Source organism: Bufo bufo, chromosome 2, assembly GCF_905171765.1.
Source record: "Bufo bufo chromosome 2, aBufBuf1.1, whole genome shotgun sequence".
Taxonomy (NCBI): Eukaryota; Metazoa; Chordata; class Amphibia; order Anura; family Bufonidae; genus Bufo; species Bufo bufo.
This window is the reverse complement of record NC_053390.1, coordinates 776,435,305-776,451,574: the sequence shown is the minus strand read 5'-3', so window position 1 is coordinate 776,451,574 and position 16,270 is coordinate 776,435,305. Positions and strand designations below refer to the sequence as shown.

General features: G+C 45.2%; 1 protein-coding gene across 1 annotated transcript in view; it reads left to right on the top strand.

Moving 5' to 3' along the window:
- The window catches only part of EVC2 (EvC ciliary complex subunit 2), a 171,505-nt gene extending 155,555 nt beyond the window's left edge, over window positions 1–15,950 (top strand). The window contains exon 22 of the mRNA XM_040419112.1: window positions 15,380–15,950. Within this exon, the coding sequence (XP_040275046.1) occupies window positions 15,380–15,629 (250 nt within the window). The 3' untranslated portion in view covers window positions 15,630–15,950. The remainder of the gene's footprint in view (window positions 1–15,379) is intronic.
- The last annotated feature ends 320 nt before the right edge of the window (window positions 15,951–16,270 follow it).

The window sequence follows — 16,270 nt, the reverse complement described above, 5'->3', positions numbered from 1 at the left end:
CAAGTCAATCACACTTCTGTGAAATCAAACTGTCCACTTAGGAAGCAACACTGAGTGACAATCAATTTCACATGCTGTTGTGCAAATGGGATAGACAACAGGTGGAAATTATAGGCAATTAGCAAGACACCCCCAATAAAGGAGTGGTTCTGCAGGTGGTAACCTGACCACTTCTCAGTTCCTATGCTTCCTGGCTGATGTTTTGGTCACTTTTGAATGCTGCCGGTGCTTTCACTCTAGTGGTAGCATGAGACGGAGTCTACAACCCATACAAGTGGCTCAGGTAGTGCAGCTTATCCAGGATGGCACATCAATGCGAGCTGTGGCAAGAAGGTTTGCTGTGTCTGTCAGCGTAGTGTCCAGAGCATGGAGGCGCTACCAGGAGACAGGCCAGTACATCAGGAGACGTGGAGGAGGCCGTAGGAGGGCAACAACCCAGCAGCAGGACTGCTACCTCCGCCTTTGTGCAAGGAGGAACAGGAGGAGCACTGCCAGAGCCCTGCAAAATGACCTCCAGCAGGCCACAAATGTGCATGTGCTGCTCAAACGGTCAGAAACAGACTCCATGAAGGTGATTGATATGAGGGCCCGACCTCCACAGGTGGGGGTTATGCTTACAGCCCAACACCGTGCAGGACGTTTGGCATTTGCCAGAAAACACCAAAATTTGCAAATTCGCCACTGGCGCCCTGTGCTCTTCACAGATGAAAGCAGGTTCACACTGAGCACATGTGACAGACGTGACAGAGTCCGGAGACGCCGTGGAGAACGTTCTGCTGCCTGCAACATCCTCCAGCATGACCGGTTTGGCATTAGGTCAGTAATGGTGTGGGATGGCATTTCTTTGGAGGGCCGCACAGCCCTCCATGTGCTCGCCAGAGATAACCTGACTGCCATTAGGTGCCGAGATGAGATGCTCAGACCCCTTGTGAGACCATATGCTGGTGCGGTTGGCCATGGGTTCCTCCTAATGCAAGACAATGCTAGACCTCATGTGGCTGGAGTGTGTCAGCAGTTCCTGCAAGACTAAGGCATTGATTCTATGGACTGGCCCGCCCGTTCCCCAGACCTGAATCCAATTGAGCACATCTGGGACATCACGTCTCGCTCTATCCACCAACGTCACGTTGCACCACAGACTGTCCAGGAGTTGGCAGATGCTTTAGTCCAGGTCTGGGAGGAGATCCCTCAGGAGACCGTCCGCCACCTCATCAGGAGCATGCACAGGCGTTGTAGGGAGGTCATACAGGCACGTGGAGGCCACACACACTACTAGCCTCATTTTGACTTGTTTTAAGGACATTACATCAAAGTTGGATCAGCCTGTAGTGTGTTTTTCCACTTTAATTTTGAGGGTGACTCCAAATCCAGACCTCCATGGGTTAAAAAATTTGATTTCCATATTTTTTTTTTGTGTGATTTTGTTGTCAGCACATTCAACTATGTAAAGAACAAAGTATTTCAGAATAATATTTAATTAATTCAGATCTAGGATGTGTTATTTTTGTGTTCCCTTTATTTTTTTGAGCAGTGTATAATGTTCCCCCATCAGAGGTCTCACTATATTTTTTCCAGAAGAGTAAAAATACTCCGACCATTTTTGAGGAGTATTTTTACCCGAGGAGAAGTACGGAATTTGCAGTAATTCAAATACATAATACACTGCGTGCAGAATTATTAGGCAAATGAGTATTTTGACCACATCATCCTCTTCATGCATGTTGTCTTACTCCAAGCTGTATAGGCTCGAAAGCCTACTACCAATTAAGCATATTAGGTGATGTGCATCTCTGTAATGAGAAGGGGTGTGGTCTAATGACATCAACACCCTATATCAGGTGTGCATAATTATTAGGCAACTTCCTTTCCTTTGGCAAAATGGGTCAAAAGAAGGTCTTGACAGGCTCAGAAAAGTCAAAAATAGTGAGATATCTTGCAGAGGGATGCAGCACTCTTAAAATTGCAAAGCTTCTGAAGCGTGATCATCGAACAATCAAGCGTTTCATTCAAAATAGTCAACAGGGTCGCAAGAAGCGTGTGGAAAAACCAAGGCGCAAAATAACTGCCCATGAACTGAGAAAAGTCAAGCGTGCAGCTGCCAAGATGCCACTTGCCACCAGTTTGGCCATATTTCAGAGCTGCAACATCACTGGAGTGCCCAAAAGCACAAGATGTGCAATACTCAGAGACATGGCCAAGGTAAGAAAGGCTGAAAGACGACCACCACTGAACAAGACACACAAGCTGAAACGTCAAGACTGGGCCAAGAAATATCTCAAGACTGATTTTTCTAAGGTTTTATGGACTGATGAAATGAGAGTGAGTCTTGATGGGCCAGATGGATGGGCCCGTGGCTGGATTGGTAAAGGGCAGAGAGCTCCAGTCCGACTCAGACGCCAGCAAGGTGGAGGTGGAGTACTGGTTTGGGCTGGTATCATCAAAGATGAGCTTGTGGGGCCTTTTCGGGTTGAGGATGGAGTCAAGCTCAACTCCCAGTCCTACTGCCAGTTTCTGGAAGACACCTTCTTCAAGCAGTGGTACAGGAAGAAGTCTGCATCCTTCAAGAAAAACATGATTTTCATGCAGGACAATGCTCCATCACACGCGTCCAAGTACTCCACAGCGTGGCTGGCAAGAAAGGGTATAAAAGAAGAAAATCTAATGACATGGCCTCCTTGTTCACCTGATCTGAACCCCATTGAGAACCTGTGGTCCATCATCAAATGTGAGATTAACAAGGAGGGAAAACAGTACACCTCTCTGAACAGTGTCTGGGAGGCTGTGGTTGCTGCTGCACGCAATGTTGATGGTGAACAGATCAAAACACTGACAGAATCCATGGATGGCAGGCTTTTGAGTGTCCTTGCAAAGAAAGGTGGCTATATTGGTCACTGATTTGTTTTTGTTTTGTTTTTGAATGTCAGAAATGTATATTTGTGAATGTTGAGATGTTATATTGGTCTCACTGGTAAAAATAAATAATTGAAATGGGTATATATTTGTTTTTTGTTAAGTTGCCTAATAATTATGCACTTGAATAGTCACCTGCACACACAGATATCCCCCTAAAATAGCTAAAACTAAAAACAAACTAAAAGCTACTTCCAAAAATATTCAGCTTTGATATTAATGAGTTTTTTGGGTTCATTGAGAACATGTTTGTTGTTCTATAATAAAATTAATCCTCAAAAATACAACTTGCCTAATAATTCTGCACTCCCTGTATATCGGGCTACACTTGCTCACATCTGCGTTGGAGGCTGCGTTTGGAACCTCTGTTGCAGATTCCGCCTAAAGACCGGACAAAAAAGCCTTGTATGCAGCCCCTTTTTGGTCTGATAAAAAACAGGCTCGTGAATGGAAACTGAACAAACTCAATCATAGTCGGCGGGGTCTGTTCAGCTTTTTCCCTGTCAGTTAGGCCGGGTTCACATGACATTTTTGCCATATATTAATTGTACACACAAAAAACGTATATACATTGACAGACGCCTCAGACAGACGCCATACTGTGGCATCTGTCACCATAGAATTCCATTGTAAAAAAAAAAAAAAGATACGTTAGCATACATGTTTTTTGCTGGACTTTACAGGATGGAAAAACATGGTACACTACACTTTTCCATCCTGCCGAGTCCTCCCAAAAAGTATTTTTTTTTTTTTTACTATGAAACTCCATGGTGATGGATGTCACAGTATGGCATCTGTTGTGTATGTTGATGGTATTACAAAAACCCAGCCTTACGTGCCTGATCCAGCACTTCCGTTATTTTTGTTGTTCTGCTCCATTAGATGAGCAGAACAACAGAAATAAATAGTGGTGATGTGAACGGGGCCTAAGAGGTGGGGATTTATGCAGGGACCATTACTGGTCTAAATAGCATCAAGCTAAGTTATAAAGTCCAGTCCAATATGGCGGATCTTCCCTGTACTTGACCACTTGGCTATAATAGCCTGTCTGCATTCACTACATACTGCACCACATACATGCATGTGATGCATACATGTGTGTGATGTATGTAGTGCATCGTGTGATATATACATATGTGTGATGTATGTAGTGCAGTGTGTGATGTATACATATGTGTGATGTATGTAGTGCATCGTGTGATGTGTACATGTGTGTGATGTATGTAGTGCATCGTGTGATGTATACATGTGTGTGATGTATGTAGTGCAGCGTGTGATGCATACATGTGTGTGATGTATGTAGTGCATCGTGTGATATATACATGTGTGTGATGTATGTAGTGCATCGTGTGATATATACATGTGTGTGATGTATGTAGTGCAGCGTGTGATGTATACATGTGTGTGATGTATGTAGGGCAGCGTGTGATGTATACATGTGTGTGATGTATGTAGGGCAGCGTGTGATGTATACATGTGTGTGATGTATGTAGGGCAGCGTGTGATGTATACATGTGTGTGATGTATGTAGGGCAGCGTGTGATGTATACATGTGTGTGATGTATGTAGGGCAGTGTGTGACGTATACATGTGTGTGATGTATTTAGTGCAGCGTGTGATGTATACATGTGTGTGATGTATGTAGGGCAGTGTGTGATGTATACATGTGTGTGTCGTATGTAGTGCAGCCTGTGATGTATACATGTGTGTGATGTATATATATGTGTGATGTATGTAGTGCAGCGTGATGTATACATGTGTGATGTATGTAGTGCATCGTGTGATGTGTACATGTGTGTGATGTATGTAGTGCAGGGTGTGATGTATACATATGTGTGATGTATGTAGGGCAGCGTGTGATGTATACATGTGTGTGATGTATGTAGGGCAGCGTGTGATGTATACATGTGTGATGTATGTAGGGCAGCGTGTGATGTATACATGTGTGATGTATGTAGTGCAGCGTGTGATGTATACATGTGTGTGATGTATGTAGGGCAGCGTGTGATGTATACATGTGTGTGATGTATGTAGGGCAGCGTGTGATGTATACATGTGTGATGTATGTAGGGCAGCGTGTGATGTATACATGTGTGATGTATGTAGTGCAGCGTGTGATGTGTACATGTGTGTGATGATCACACACTGCACTACATACGTCACCATCACCGTTATGTTACATTCTGCGTCCATCTTCATGTCCGAGCCCAGTCTTTAGCTCCACCGCTGCCATGGTCCTTGTGTAGCGCGCCCGCCACTCCATATTCAAACATCCCCCGGGAGCCGGCCCCTCCTCCTTCCAGCGCCCGCCGGCTTCTCCTGATGCAGGACCTCTATCGCTCCTGTGCCTGCCCAAACTAACCAATAGCAAAGCTCCTTGCTGTCCTGAGCTTTGCTATTGGTTACTGCGGGCAAAGGCAGCATCGCTGCGCTGCCTGTACCGATCACAGCGCACCATATGCTGATGAAAAGCAGGGAAAAGTCTAATGTCTATTAGTGCGCCTTAGACTTTTTCCAGGGAGTAAAATGGGCTGAACAGGCGTCTATGACGCTTGTACAGGCGTTATTGCGACCTCTGTTCCCCGTAGTGTCAGTATGTATAAAATGCTCCTCCATTCCTCCCCAGTAGTGCCAGGTATATATAATGATCTCCATCCCCCCTTTCCTGGTGCCCCCAGCAGTGTAGACATTTAGGATAAAAAATAAATAAACACCTCCCTCCCGTCCCCCCGCGCTGTCTGCGATGCAGACCACAGTTTTATCTGTAGCTTGTGTTGCTGCGTCCTGATGCATGCAGCCCCAATGACATCACCACTCCTGCTTCGGGTCTTACGTGATGACGTCATCATGCGAGACCCAGAGCAGGAGGTTGCAGTGATGTCATTGCGGCTTCTTGCTCTGTTCTAATGCCTCACAGGCTTGAGGCCTAGCGGCCTGAGGCTTGTGAAGTTGGACGGCCATGAATGTGCCCCCCTTTATGGGGCGAACTGGTGCCCTAGGCAGAGGACTACCCTCCCCTATCCATTGTCCCGGCCCGAAGGCCCCTTTCAGACGAGCGAGTTTTCCGTGCTGACCTCCCTATCATGTGACCAGAACAGGAGGCGGAGCTATGCAGTAAAGTAAAGAAGAAGAAGACCGGTGATGCATTGGAGGAAGTGAAGGATTCAATGTAACTGCCAGGGAAGTGCTGGGAGTTGTAGTCCTCTCCTCTTTTACCTCCTGTTATGTAATATCAGAGTACATTAAAAGATGAGGTATGAGGAGAGGACTAAAACTCCCAGCATGTCCAGCTTGTTATGTAATATGTATGTCATGGCATCTTAAAGGTAGTCTGTCATCAAAAAATTCACTGATAAACCCCTCCCAATGCCTTGTAGGGCTAGCTCTGCTGAATGTAATTATACCTTTCACGTAGTGATCTGTTGCTTCATTCAGGAGAAAAAGTACTTTTAATCCATATGCAAATGAGCAGTTAAGTGCAGTGAAGGTGGGGCTAAGCTCCTTTGTGAATCCTTTCGCCTCCTGCTTCCTCTGCCAACCCCTCCCTCTCCTTCTTGATTGGACAACGACAGGTTCCTGAATAGTCATCTCAATCAAGGAGGGGGGGGCAGGCAGAGGGAGCAGGAAGGGCAAGGGTGCACAGAGCAGTTAAGTGCAGTGAAGGTGGGGCTAAGCTGCTCTGTGCACCCTTGCCCTTCCTGCTCCCTCTGCCTGCCCCCCCCTCCTTGATTGAGAGGACTATTCAGGAACCTGTCGTTGTCCAATCAAGAAGGAGAGGGAGGGGTTGGCAGAGGAAGCAGGAGGCGAAAGGATTCACAAAGGAGCTTAGCCCCACCTTCAGTGCACTTAACTGCTCATTTACATATGGATTAAAAGTACCTTTTTTCCCAGAATGAAGCAGCAGATCACAAAGTGAAAGGTATCCTTACATTCAGCTGAGCTAGCCCTACAGGGCGTTGTGCCTGGTTTATCCGGTGACACACTCCCTTTAATTACTCAGTCTTCTCCTGTGGTTAGACACATATATACTGTTTCCAATTATAAGAATCCTATTTAGCTAAAAAAAAAAATGTTTCTGGGTGAAAATTGGAGTACCTGGAATAAGACAGTGTTTGATCCAAACCCATGGCCTCCTTGCTGCAGTGCCCGCACTGGCCAGCTGATGGTGGTGATTCATAGTGGTGTATAGTGCCAGTGCTGTAATTAGACGTTTCTAGGGTAATGCATATTAATGAGGCTGGCATTGTCCAGGCTACTGACGTGCTCTCTGCCTGCAGTGTTTCATTATTATAATAACGCTTTTTAAAAAAAAAATTTGAAGCAGTGTACGTCAGTGGACAGCAGGTTATTAGTGATCCCGTCAGATAGCTAACATCGATACTAATTATACTCAGCAATGAATCAACTCAATATTCAATTTTTTTTTCATTTCCGCACCAGATTTTTTAAATAGCATATGGCTGGATGACTGGTACAGGTTTTAAAAGTGTTATCCCATGATTAAAGGGGTTTTCCGGGAGTATATCTGATCGGGAATCTGACTCCCGGCACCCCAGGCCACTGACATCATGTTCACTGGTCACATGGCCTATGTGCAGCTTAGGCCTCTTTCACACTTGCGTTGTCCGGATCCGGCGTGTACTCCACTTGCCGGAATTACACGCCGGATCCGGAAAAACGCAAGTGTACTGAAAGCATTTGAAGACGGAACCGTCTTCCAAATGCGTTCAGTGTTACTATGGCACCCAGGACGCTATTAAAGTCCTGGTTGCCATAGTAGTAGTGGGGAGCGGGGGAGCAGTATACTTACAGTCCGTGCGGCTCCCGGGGCGCTCCAGAATGACGTCAGAGCGTCCCATGCACATGATCCATGCGCTTGGGGCGCCCTGACGTCACTCTGGAGCGCCCGGGGAGCCGCACGGACGGTAAGTATGCTGCTCCCCCGCTCCCCACTACACTTTACCATGGCTGCCAGGACTTTAGCGTCCCGGCAGCCATGGTAACCACTCTGAAAAAGCTAAATGTCGGCTCCGGCAATGCGCCGAAACGACGTTTAGCTTAAGGCCGGATCCGGATCAATGCCTTTCAATGGGCATTAATTCCGGATCCGGCCTTGCGGCAAGTGTTCCGGATTTTTGGCCGGAGCAAAAAGCGCAGCATGCTGCGGTATTTTCTCCGGCCAAAAAACGTTCTGGTCCGGAACTGAAGACATCCTGATGCATCCTGAACGGATTTCTCTCCATTCAGAATGCATTAGGATAAAACTGATCAGGATTCTTCCGGCATAGAGCCCCGACGACGGAACTCTATGCCGGAAGACAAGAACGCAAGTGTGAAAGAGCCCTTAGTCCCATTCAACTGAATGAGCCAGGGCTTCAATACCAAGAACAGCCACTATAGAATGCAAGGCGCTGTGCTTGGTAAGCTGTGATGAGGCCACAGTGCTCACTGGAGTGCAACAGCTGATCACCAGGGGCTCCAGGAGTCCGACCACTGATCAAATATTGATGACCTATCCTGAGGATAGGTCATCAGTATTCTACCCTCAGAAAACTCTTTTAATGTAAAAAATTAAACCAGACATCATATAGTACATAACAATGTCTTTCTAACAAAGCTAGAACCAGCCCTGCACCTCACCTGAATCCAGAGATCTCCACATTCATTGCTCTGCTTGATTTATTTTAGGCTAGCAGCGGGTGCGTCCTTGCTCAGTTCCTAGGGGTGTGCCCTTTCTGCTGCAGTGCTCTGCCTATCACAGCTCTCAGGGTGCATGTCCTTTCTTCTGCAACTCTCTCCCTATCACAGCTCAGGGGGGGTTTCTTTTCTGCGACAGCTCTCTGCCTATCACAGCTCAGGGGGCACGTCCTTTCTCAGAGGCGTGTCCTTTCTGCTGCAGCTCTCTCCTTGCAACTGTCACAGCTTCTAACAGTAGATATGGCTGGTGGCAGTTCAAGGATGTAACTGAGCATGTGCGACCACCTCTTCGATGTTACTGAGGTGGACAGAGAAATAGGGGGGAAAAAAACAGCAGGTGGAACTATACAGATACATTTTATTGAATAACTCAGTGGCTATACTACATTTTTAATTACATGCAATTACAAAATTTATCAGATTCAGAATATTTTTGTGGGACAACCCTTTTAAGGATTGTTCTTTGTCCCTCTCAAGCTCACATAATATGATGCCATAAAACTTGACTAGCAAAATGTTTTAACGATTTGCTAGTTTACCTTGCCAAATTACCAGTCCGCGTAATGCCGATTATTCTCTTACATTTGCCGACGCTCAAACATGGCAAATTCTATTGACCAATGAATCCTAATGGTCAGGGAATCGATCCCTGAACTGGTAAGATTCAAATTGCCAGGGGTTCCCCATACACTTGGCCAACATTAGTCTAAGGCCTCATGCACACGACAGTATTTTTTCACGGTCCGCAAAATGGGGTTCCGTTTTTCCGTTATCCGTGACCGTTTTTTCGTCCGTGGGTCTTCCTTGATTTTTGGAGGATCCACGGACATGAAAAAAAAAAAATCGTTTTGGTGTCCGCCTGGCCGTGCGGAGCCAAACGGATCCGTCCTGAATTACAATGCAAGTCAATGGGGACGGATCCGTTTGACGTTGACACAATATGGTGCAATTGCAAACGGATCCGTCCCCCATTGACTTTCAATGTAAAGTCAGGAGTTTATATACCATAGGATCAGAGTTTTCTCCAATCCGATAGTATATTTTAACTTGAAGCGTCCCCATCACCATGGGAACGCCTCTATGTTAGAATATACCATCGGATTTGAGTTAGATCGTGAAACACCAATGATAATACAATACAGGGAGGGAGGCCGCACACTGTGCCACCAATGAAAATAATACAATAGAGGGAGGGGGGGCCGCACACTGTGCCACCAATGAAAATAATACAATAGAGGGAGGGGGGGCCGCACACTGTGCCACCAATGAAAATAATACAATAGAGGGAGGGAGGGGGCCGCACTGGCCACCAATGAAATTAAAACTGGGGAGGGAGGGGGGTCTGCCCCCTGCTGCCTGGCAGCCCCTGATCTCTTATAGGGGGCTATGATATGCACAATTAACCCCTTCAGGTGCAGCACCTGAGGGGTTAATTGTGCGGATCACAGCCCCCTGTAAGAGATCGGGTGCTTCCAGGCAGCAGGGGGCAGTCATGTACACAGTTCTCAGTATATTCTAACTAGAAGCGTCCCCATCACTATGGGAACGCCTCTGTGTTAAAATATACTGTCAGCTCTGAAAAAGCTTTCATACAGACGGATCTTCGGATCCGTCTGTATGAAAGTAACCTACGGCGACGGAGGACGCGGATGCCAATCTTGTGTGCATCCGTGTTCTTTCACAGACCCATTGACTTGAATGGGTCCGTGAACCGTTGTCCGTCAAAAAAATAGGACAGGTCAGATTTTTTTGACGGACAGGAAACACGGATCATGGATGCGGCTGCAAAACGGTGCATTTTCCGATTTTTCCACGGACCCATTGAAAGTCAATGGGTCCGCAAAAAAAAAAAAAAACGGAAAACGGCACATTGGCCACGGATGCACACAACGGTCGTGTGCATGAGGCCTAATTGTGAGAGAAATGCATCTAGCTGTGCAGCTGAAAATGGGAATAATTAGGCTGAAAAAGACATGGGAAAGACCAGTTCCTTCACAGTTATGATTGTACCGAGAAGGACCACCATTATGCAAACTTTTTTTTTTTAAACTCAGCTACGCTTTAAGTTTGCTTGTGAAGAATGGCAAAGATGCCACCATAATATGGATGTTAATATGCAGCTGTTTTATTATCACCTGAAACCAGCCTTAGTCGGCACAGTAATTCACTTTCTGTGGCAGCAGTTTATACTCCAGAGTGCACTTTCTGTCATCAGGGTTTATTCACACAGTGCAGTTTAGGTGCAGCTCTAATGCTAACTGCTGTGGTTTCATGGAAATTGTGGGTTCATTTTCAGCACAATTTTCACCCCAAGGACTCATTCACATGTAATACGAAATGCATATCGTTGCAGATCCATTATGCCTGCAGCCTATAAGTGGCCAGAAAGTTGCAGCCAAAATTAGATATTACACAGTCTATGCAGAGCTGTCTTTAAATCTAGAATTGGGACTCTAGTTACTTATTCTAGCAAGTCTGCCACCTGCAAGAGTTTCCATCTTGTATGGATTTACTACAATGCTAGGTTGTTGAAATTGTGACCTATAAAATGTACAACTCAATTGAAAAACAAACTGAAATCTTTTAGGTAGAGGGAAGAAAAAATATTAAAAAAAAATAACATGGTTGCATAAGTGTGCACACCCTTAAACTAATACTTTGTTGAAGCACCTTTTGATTTTATTACAGCACTCAGTCTTTTTGGGTATGAGTCTATCAGCATGGCACATTTTGACTTGGCAAGATTTGCCCACTCTTCTTTGCAAAAACACTCCAAATCTGTCAGATTGCGAGGGCATCCCCTGGGCAGTGCCCTCTTCAGATCACCCCACAGATTTTCAATCTGATTCAGGTCTGGGCTCTGGCTGGGCCATTCCAAAACTTTAATCTTCTTCTGGTGAAGCCATTCCTTTGTTGATTTGGATGTATGCTTTGGGTCGTTGTCATGCTGAAAGATGAAGTTCCTCTTCATGTTCAGCTTTCTAGCAGAAGCCTGAAGGTTTTGTGCCAATATTGACTGGTATTTGGAACTGTTCAGAATTCCCTCTAGCTTAACTTAGGCCCCAGTTCTAGCTGAAGCCCCTTGGCATGATGCTGCCACCACCATGCTTCCCTGTGGGCATGGTGTTCTTTTGGTGATGTGCAGTGTTGTTTTTGCACCAAACATATCTTTTGGAATTAAGGCCAAAAAGTTCAACCTTGGTTTCATCAGACCATAACACCTTTTCCCACATGCTTTTGGGAGACTTCAGATGTGTTTTTGCAAAATGTAGCCTGGCTTGGATGTTTTTCTTCGTAAGAAAAGGCTTTCGTCTTCCACTCTACCCCATAGCCCAGACATATGACGAATACGGGAGATTGTTGTCACATGTACCACACATCCAGTACTTGCCAGATATTCCTGCAGCTCCTTTAATGTTGCTGTAGGCCTCTTGGTCGCCTCCCAGACTAGTTTTCTTCTCGTCTTTTCATCAATTTTGGAGGGACGTCCAGTTCTTGGTAATGTCACTGTTGTGCCATATTTTCTCCACTTGATGATGACTGTCTTCACTGTGTTCCATGGTATATCTAATCCTGACTGATGCCTTCTAACAATGAGATCCCTCTGATGCTTTGGAAGCTCTCTGTGGACCATGGCTTTTGCTGTGGGATGCGACTAAGAAAATTTCAGGAAAGACCAACTAGAGCAGCTGAACTTTATTTGGGGTTAATCAGAGGCACTTTAAATAATGGCAGGTGTATGCTGACTCCTATTTAACATGATTGTGAATGTGATTGCTTAATTCTGAACACAGCTACATCACCAGTTATAAGAGGGTGTGCACACTTATGCAACCACATTATTTTAGTTTTTGTTTTGTTTTGTTTTCTTCCCTCCCCCTAAAAGAGTTCAGTTTGTTTTTCACCTGAGTTGTACAGTTTATAGGTCACATTAAAGGTGGAAAAAGTTCTGAAATGATTTATCTTTGTCTAATTTTTTTACAGCACAGAAACCTGACCTTTTACCAGGGGTGTGTAGACTTTTTATATCCACTGTATAAGTAGATATTACATTTTGAGCCTCACTGGTGACAGGGAATATGAGAAAGTAATTATTTAGTACATGGATATGTAAAGGTTACATTTGGTAAAGGCTTTCTTCGGATTATGGATCAGTGCACTAGAGATCCTGAGATCAATTTTTACTCCCTGTGGCATGAAATATACAGTTATGTGGAGACAGATGATTTGTTGTGTTTTTTCCCCCCATCCATTTGTGCTTATGAAGTATCTGAAGCTTCATCTATTGGCGTGGTAGCCTCAGCCTCACTAGGGGTTCCTTCTGTGCAGCGGCAGTAACCACTGACACACCTAAGAGGTTTTCTAGATTCTCATCATTGTTGAAATGTATTTCCATTGCTCTGATCTCCACATTAATTACATGCTGGAGAGCAGAGCTTTGGGTTTTCTTTGTAATTTATTTGAAAGGGTCTAGTAATTACTCTGCCACTTCATCTGCGGCTGAGCTGCTGGGCTGGTAAAGTCTAGTCACTTGGCCTTGTGGTGCTTCGGTCAGGGCCGGCTCCAGGTTCATGTGGGCCCTTGGGCGATAAAGCCTCAGTGGGCCCCTTGTGGCATTTTACACCACAACACGAGGCAATAAAACTGCATGTATTAGGCTACTTTCACATTAGCGTATTTGCTGGATCCGGCAGGGTTCAGCAAAAACGCTTCCGGCAGGGTTCAGCAAAAACGCTTCCTGATAATACAACCATCTGCATCTGAACTCCACTGAAAGTCAATGGGGGACGGATCCGTTTTCTATTGTGTCAGATTGTGTCAGAGAAAACGGATCCGTCCCCATTGACTTGCATTGGGGGTCATGACAGATTCGTCTTGCTCCGCATCCCAGTACGGAAAGAAAACCGCTGCATGCTGCGGTTTTCTTTCCGGTCTGGGAATGCAACTGAACGAAACGGAATGCATTTTGGAGCGCTCCGTTCTGTTCAGTTACGTTTCGTCCTCATTGACAATGAATGGGGACAAAATGGAGCTGTTTTTTTCCGGTATTGATCCCCTATGACGGACCTCAATACCGGAAAACTTTAATGCTAGTGTGAAAGTAGCCTAATATATGGTGCCCAATACAATAGACAGAACACGCTACAGAGTGGATATATTAGGCCTGCCTCTCATTACTGATTACCACAGGACTGTACTGGTAGAGAGTATGGCAGAGAACTACAAGGCTCAGCATGTCCAGCCTGTGTCATTACTGATTACCAAAGAACAGTACTAGGAGGGAGCATAAGAGCAGAGAACTACAAGGCTCAGCATGTCCAGTCTGTCATTACTGATTATCAGAGGACAGTACTGGGAAGGCATATAAGGGCAGAGAACTACAAGGCTCAGCATAATAATCTTCAAAGGAGAGAAACAAAACGAGCGGCACTCACCGATTTGTAGAAAGGTATACTTTAATCCAAAGCAGGAGGGGGGTGCATGGGATGCAAACACAGCATCAAGCAACAGCCGTTTCGTGCGTGTATGCGCTTCTTCTACCTTTCTACAAATCGGTGAGTGCCGCTCGTTTTGTTTCTCTCCTTTGAAGATTATTTTGCATACGTACAGCTGCTACAGGCTGAGCACCACCGCAAGGCATCACTCCTTGGTATTTATTTCCAATAGCACATAGGTTTGGTGTAGTGCCACTGATTTACCTTTTCTACAGTTTCATACAAGGCTCAGCATGTCCAGCCTGTCATTACTGATTACCACAGGATAGTACTAGGAAGGAGCATAAGAGCAAAGAACTACAAGGCTCAGCTCAGTACTGATGGATACTATAGCAGAGATACTATCCACCAGTACTGTCCTCTGGTAATCAATAATGACAGCCTGGAAATGCTGAGCCTTGTAGTTCTCCGCCCTTATACGCCTTCCCAGTACTTGTCCTCAGATACAGTAATCAGTAATGACAGGCTGGACATGCTGAGCCTTCTCTGAGAGAACTACAAGACTCAGCAGGTTGATTAAATGTTGATTTACCTTACGGTAAAAGCTTACACTGGCGCTGGTAGGTAGAAATGTGACACATAAAATACAGTGGCCGGATGAATATTCCGCTATAGTAAAAGATGGATGTCAATTGACAATCCAATGAATTAATCACCGCAATGATAATTACCTTTTCTCTGGATGTGGGCTGGAGAAATAGTCTAAGTTCTTTAAATATTTGCACGGTTCCCGTTCCTGTGTGTAGAGGGGTGTGAAGAGAGGCAAAACTTCACTGCTCACCTACCAGCATTCACACTGCTCCGGCCGGTAGCTGTGTGGTGCGAGGGAGCAGACTATGGTTTCGGCGTCCAGGATTTTCTGTGCGTGTGACGTCACCGCGAAGTACTACTGGTGCTCCCAGAGATCAAAGTTCATCCTTCAAGACTCAGCAGGTCCAGCCTCAGCAGCCTGTCATTATTGATTACCAAGAATAACATGTCAGTGCAACTAAGGCTCAGCAAAGGGAGAACTACTGCCTGTGTCTGAAACCAGTTACTCACCACCAGGGGCGGATTAAGTGCATGATAGGCTCGGGGCTGTCTACCCAATTTGGGCCCCTACCTCTATTTTAGTTTCGTTTTTTTCTGTATGAAGAGGCTGCGGTGCTTCATGAGCGCCACAGTCTCTTCCTAGGCCATATGAGGATTGTGCAGATGACAGGTTCTGTAGTTGTTTCTATTGTTTGGTCATTCTGGGACTTCAATCCCTCACTCTTTTTTTATTTGTTGTGTTTCAGCATCCTGAAAAAGAAGAGATTACGGCCTGTGAAGCGCGTCTCGTTTTCACACTCGGACAGTCTCTCCAGGCTCCTCCAGGCTGGCCCGCGCTTTGACCAGTTTGGAAGCGCAGAAGCTTTAAATGTCTCAGATACTGGAGAAAAACTGTTTATTTTCCGAGTTCCCAGTGTTTCCCCCTCTCCTCAGTCTCGGCCCAAAAAGAAGCGGAACTTTCTCAATTCCAAGAAGTCCAGCCTTGTTTCTACATAATGTGAATAAAGAGCAAAATATTTTATTTTATTTTTTTGCTAATATTTATAAGGTATATAAGCAATGATGGTTGATGTCTGTAAATAAATAAGTACATACAGAAAATCTTATTAAAATTGTACACAAATGATGGAAATGCTGAGTATACTGCAGTATCTTGATTGCAGAGATGTGAATATTTTGTACTCTACAACCTGGTTTATTCAGGACGCCTGTCTTAATTTGAAGTCATTAAGGCCGGGGCAACATGCACATTAGAGATGAGCGAATTTCAAAAAAATTTGATTCGGCCGGTTCACCGAATTTTTCAAAAAAATTTGGTTCGATACGAATTTATTTGTGGCAAATCGCGTTAAAAAATTGCTATTTTCTTCCTGCAGAGAGCATTTATAGTGGTGTAGAACACTGTGCCTTGCAGTAACACGCATAGGGAGTCTGCTGTGAGTCAGTATGACATGCAGATGACAGACGTTGCTCTTAGAATCACTTATTTGGGCATTTCACTTATTTGGGCAGTCACGGGGCCAAAACTGACCAAATAACTCAAGTGTGAACTCAGCCTTACAGGTCAATGTTAGCGTCAAGAAGAAGCGCACTCCTTTTACACCGTCCGCAGCTGATTCCACATAGATGTCTACAGA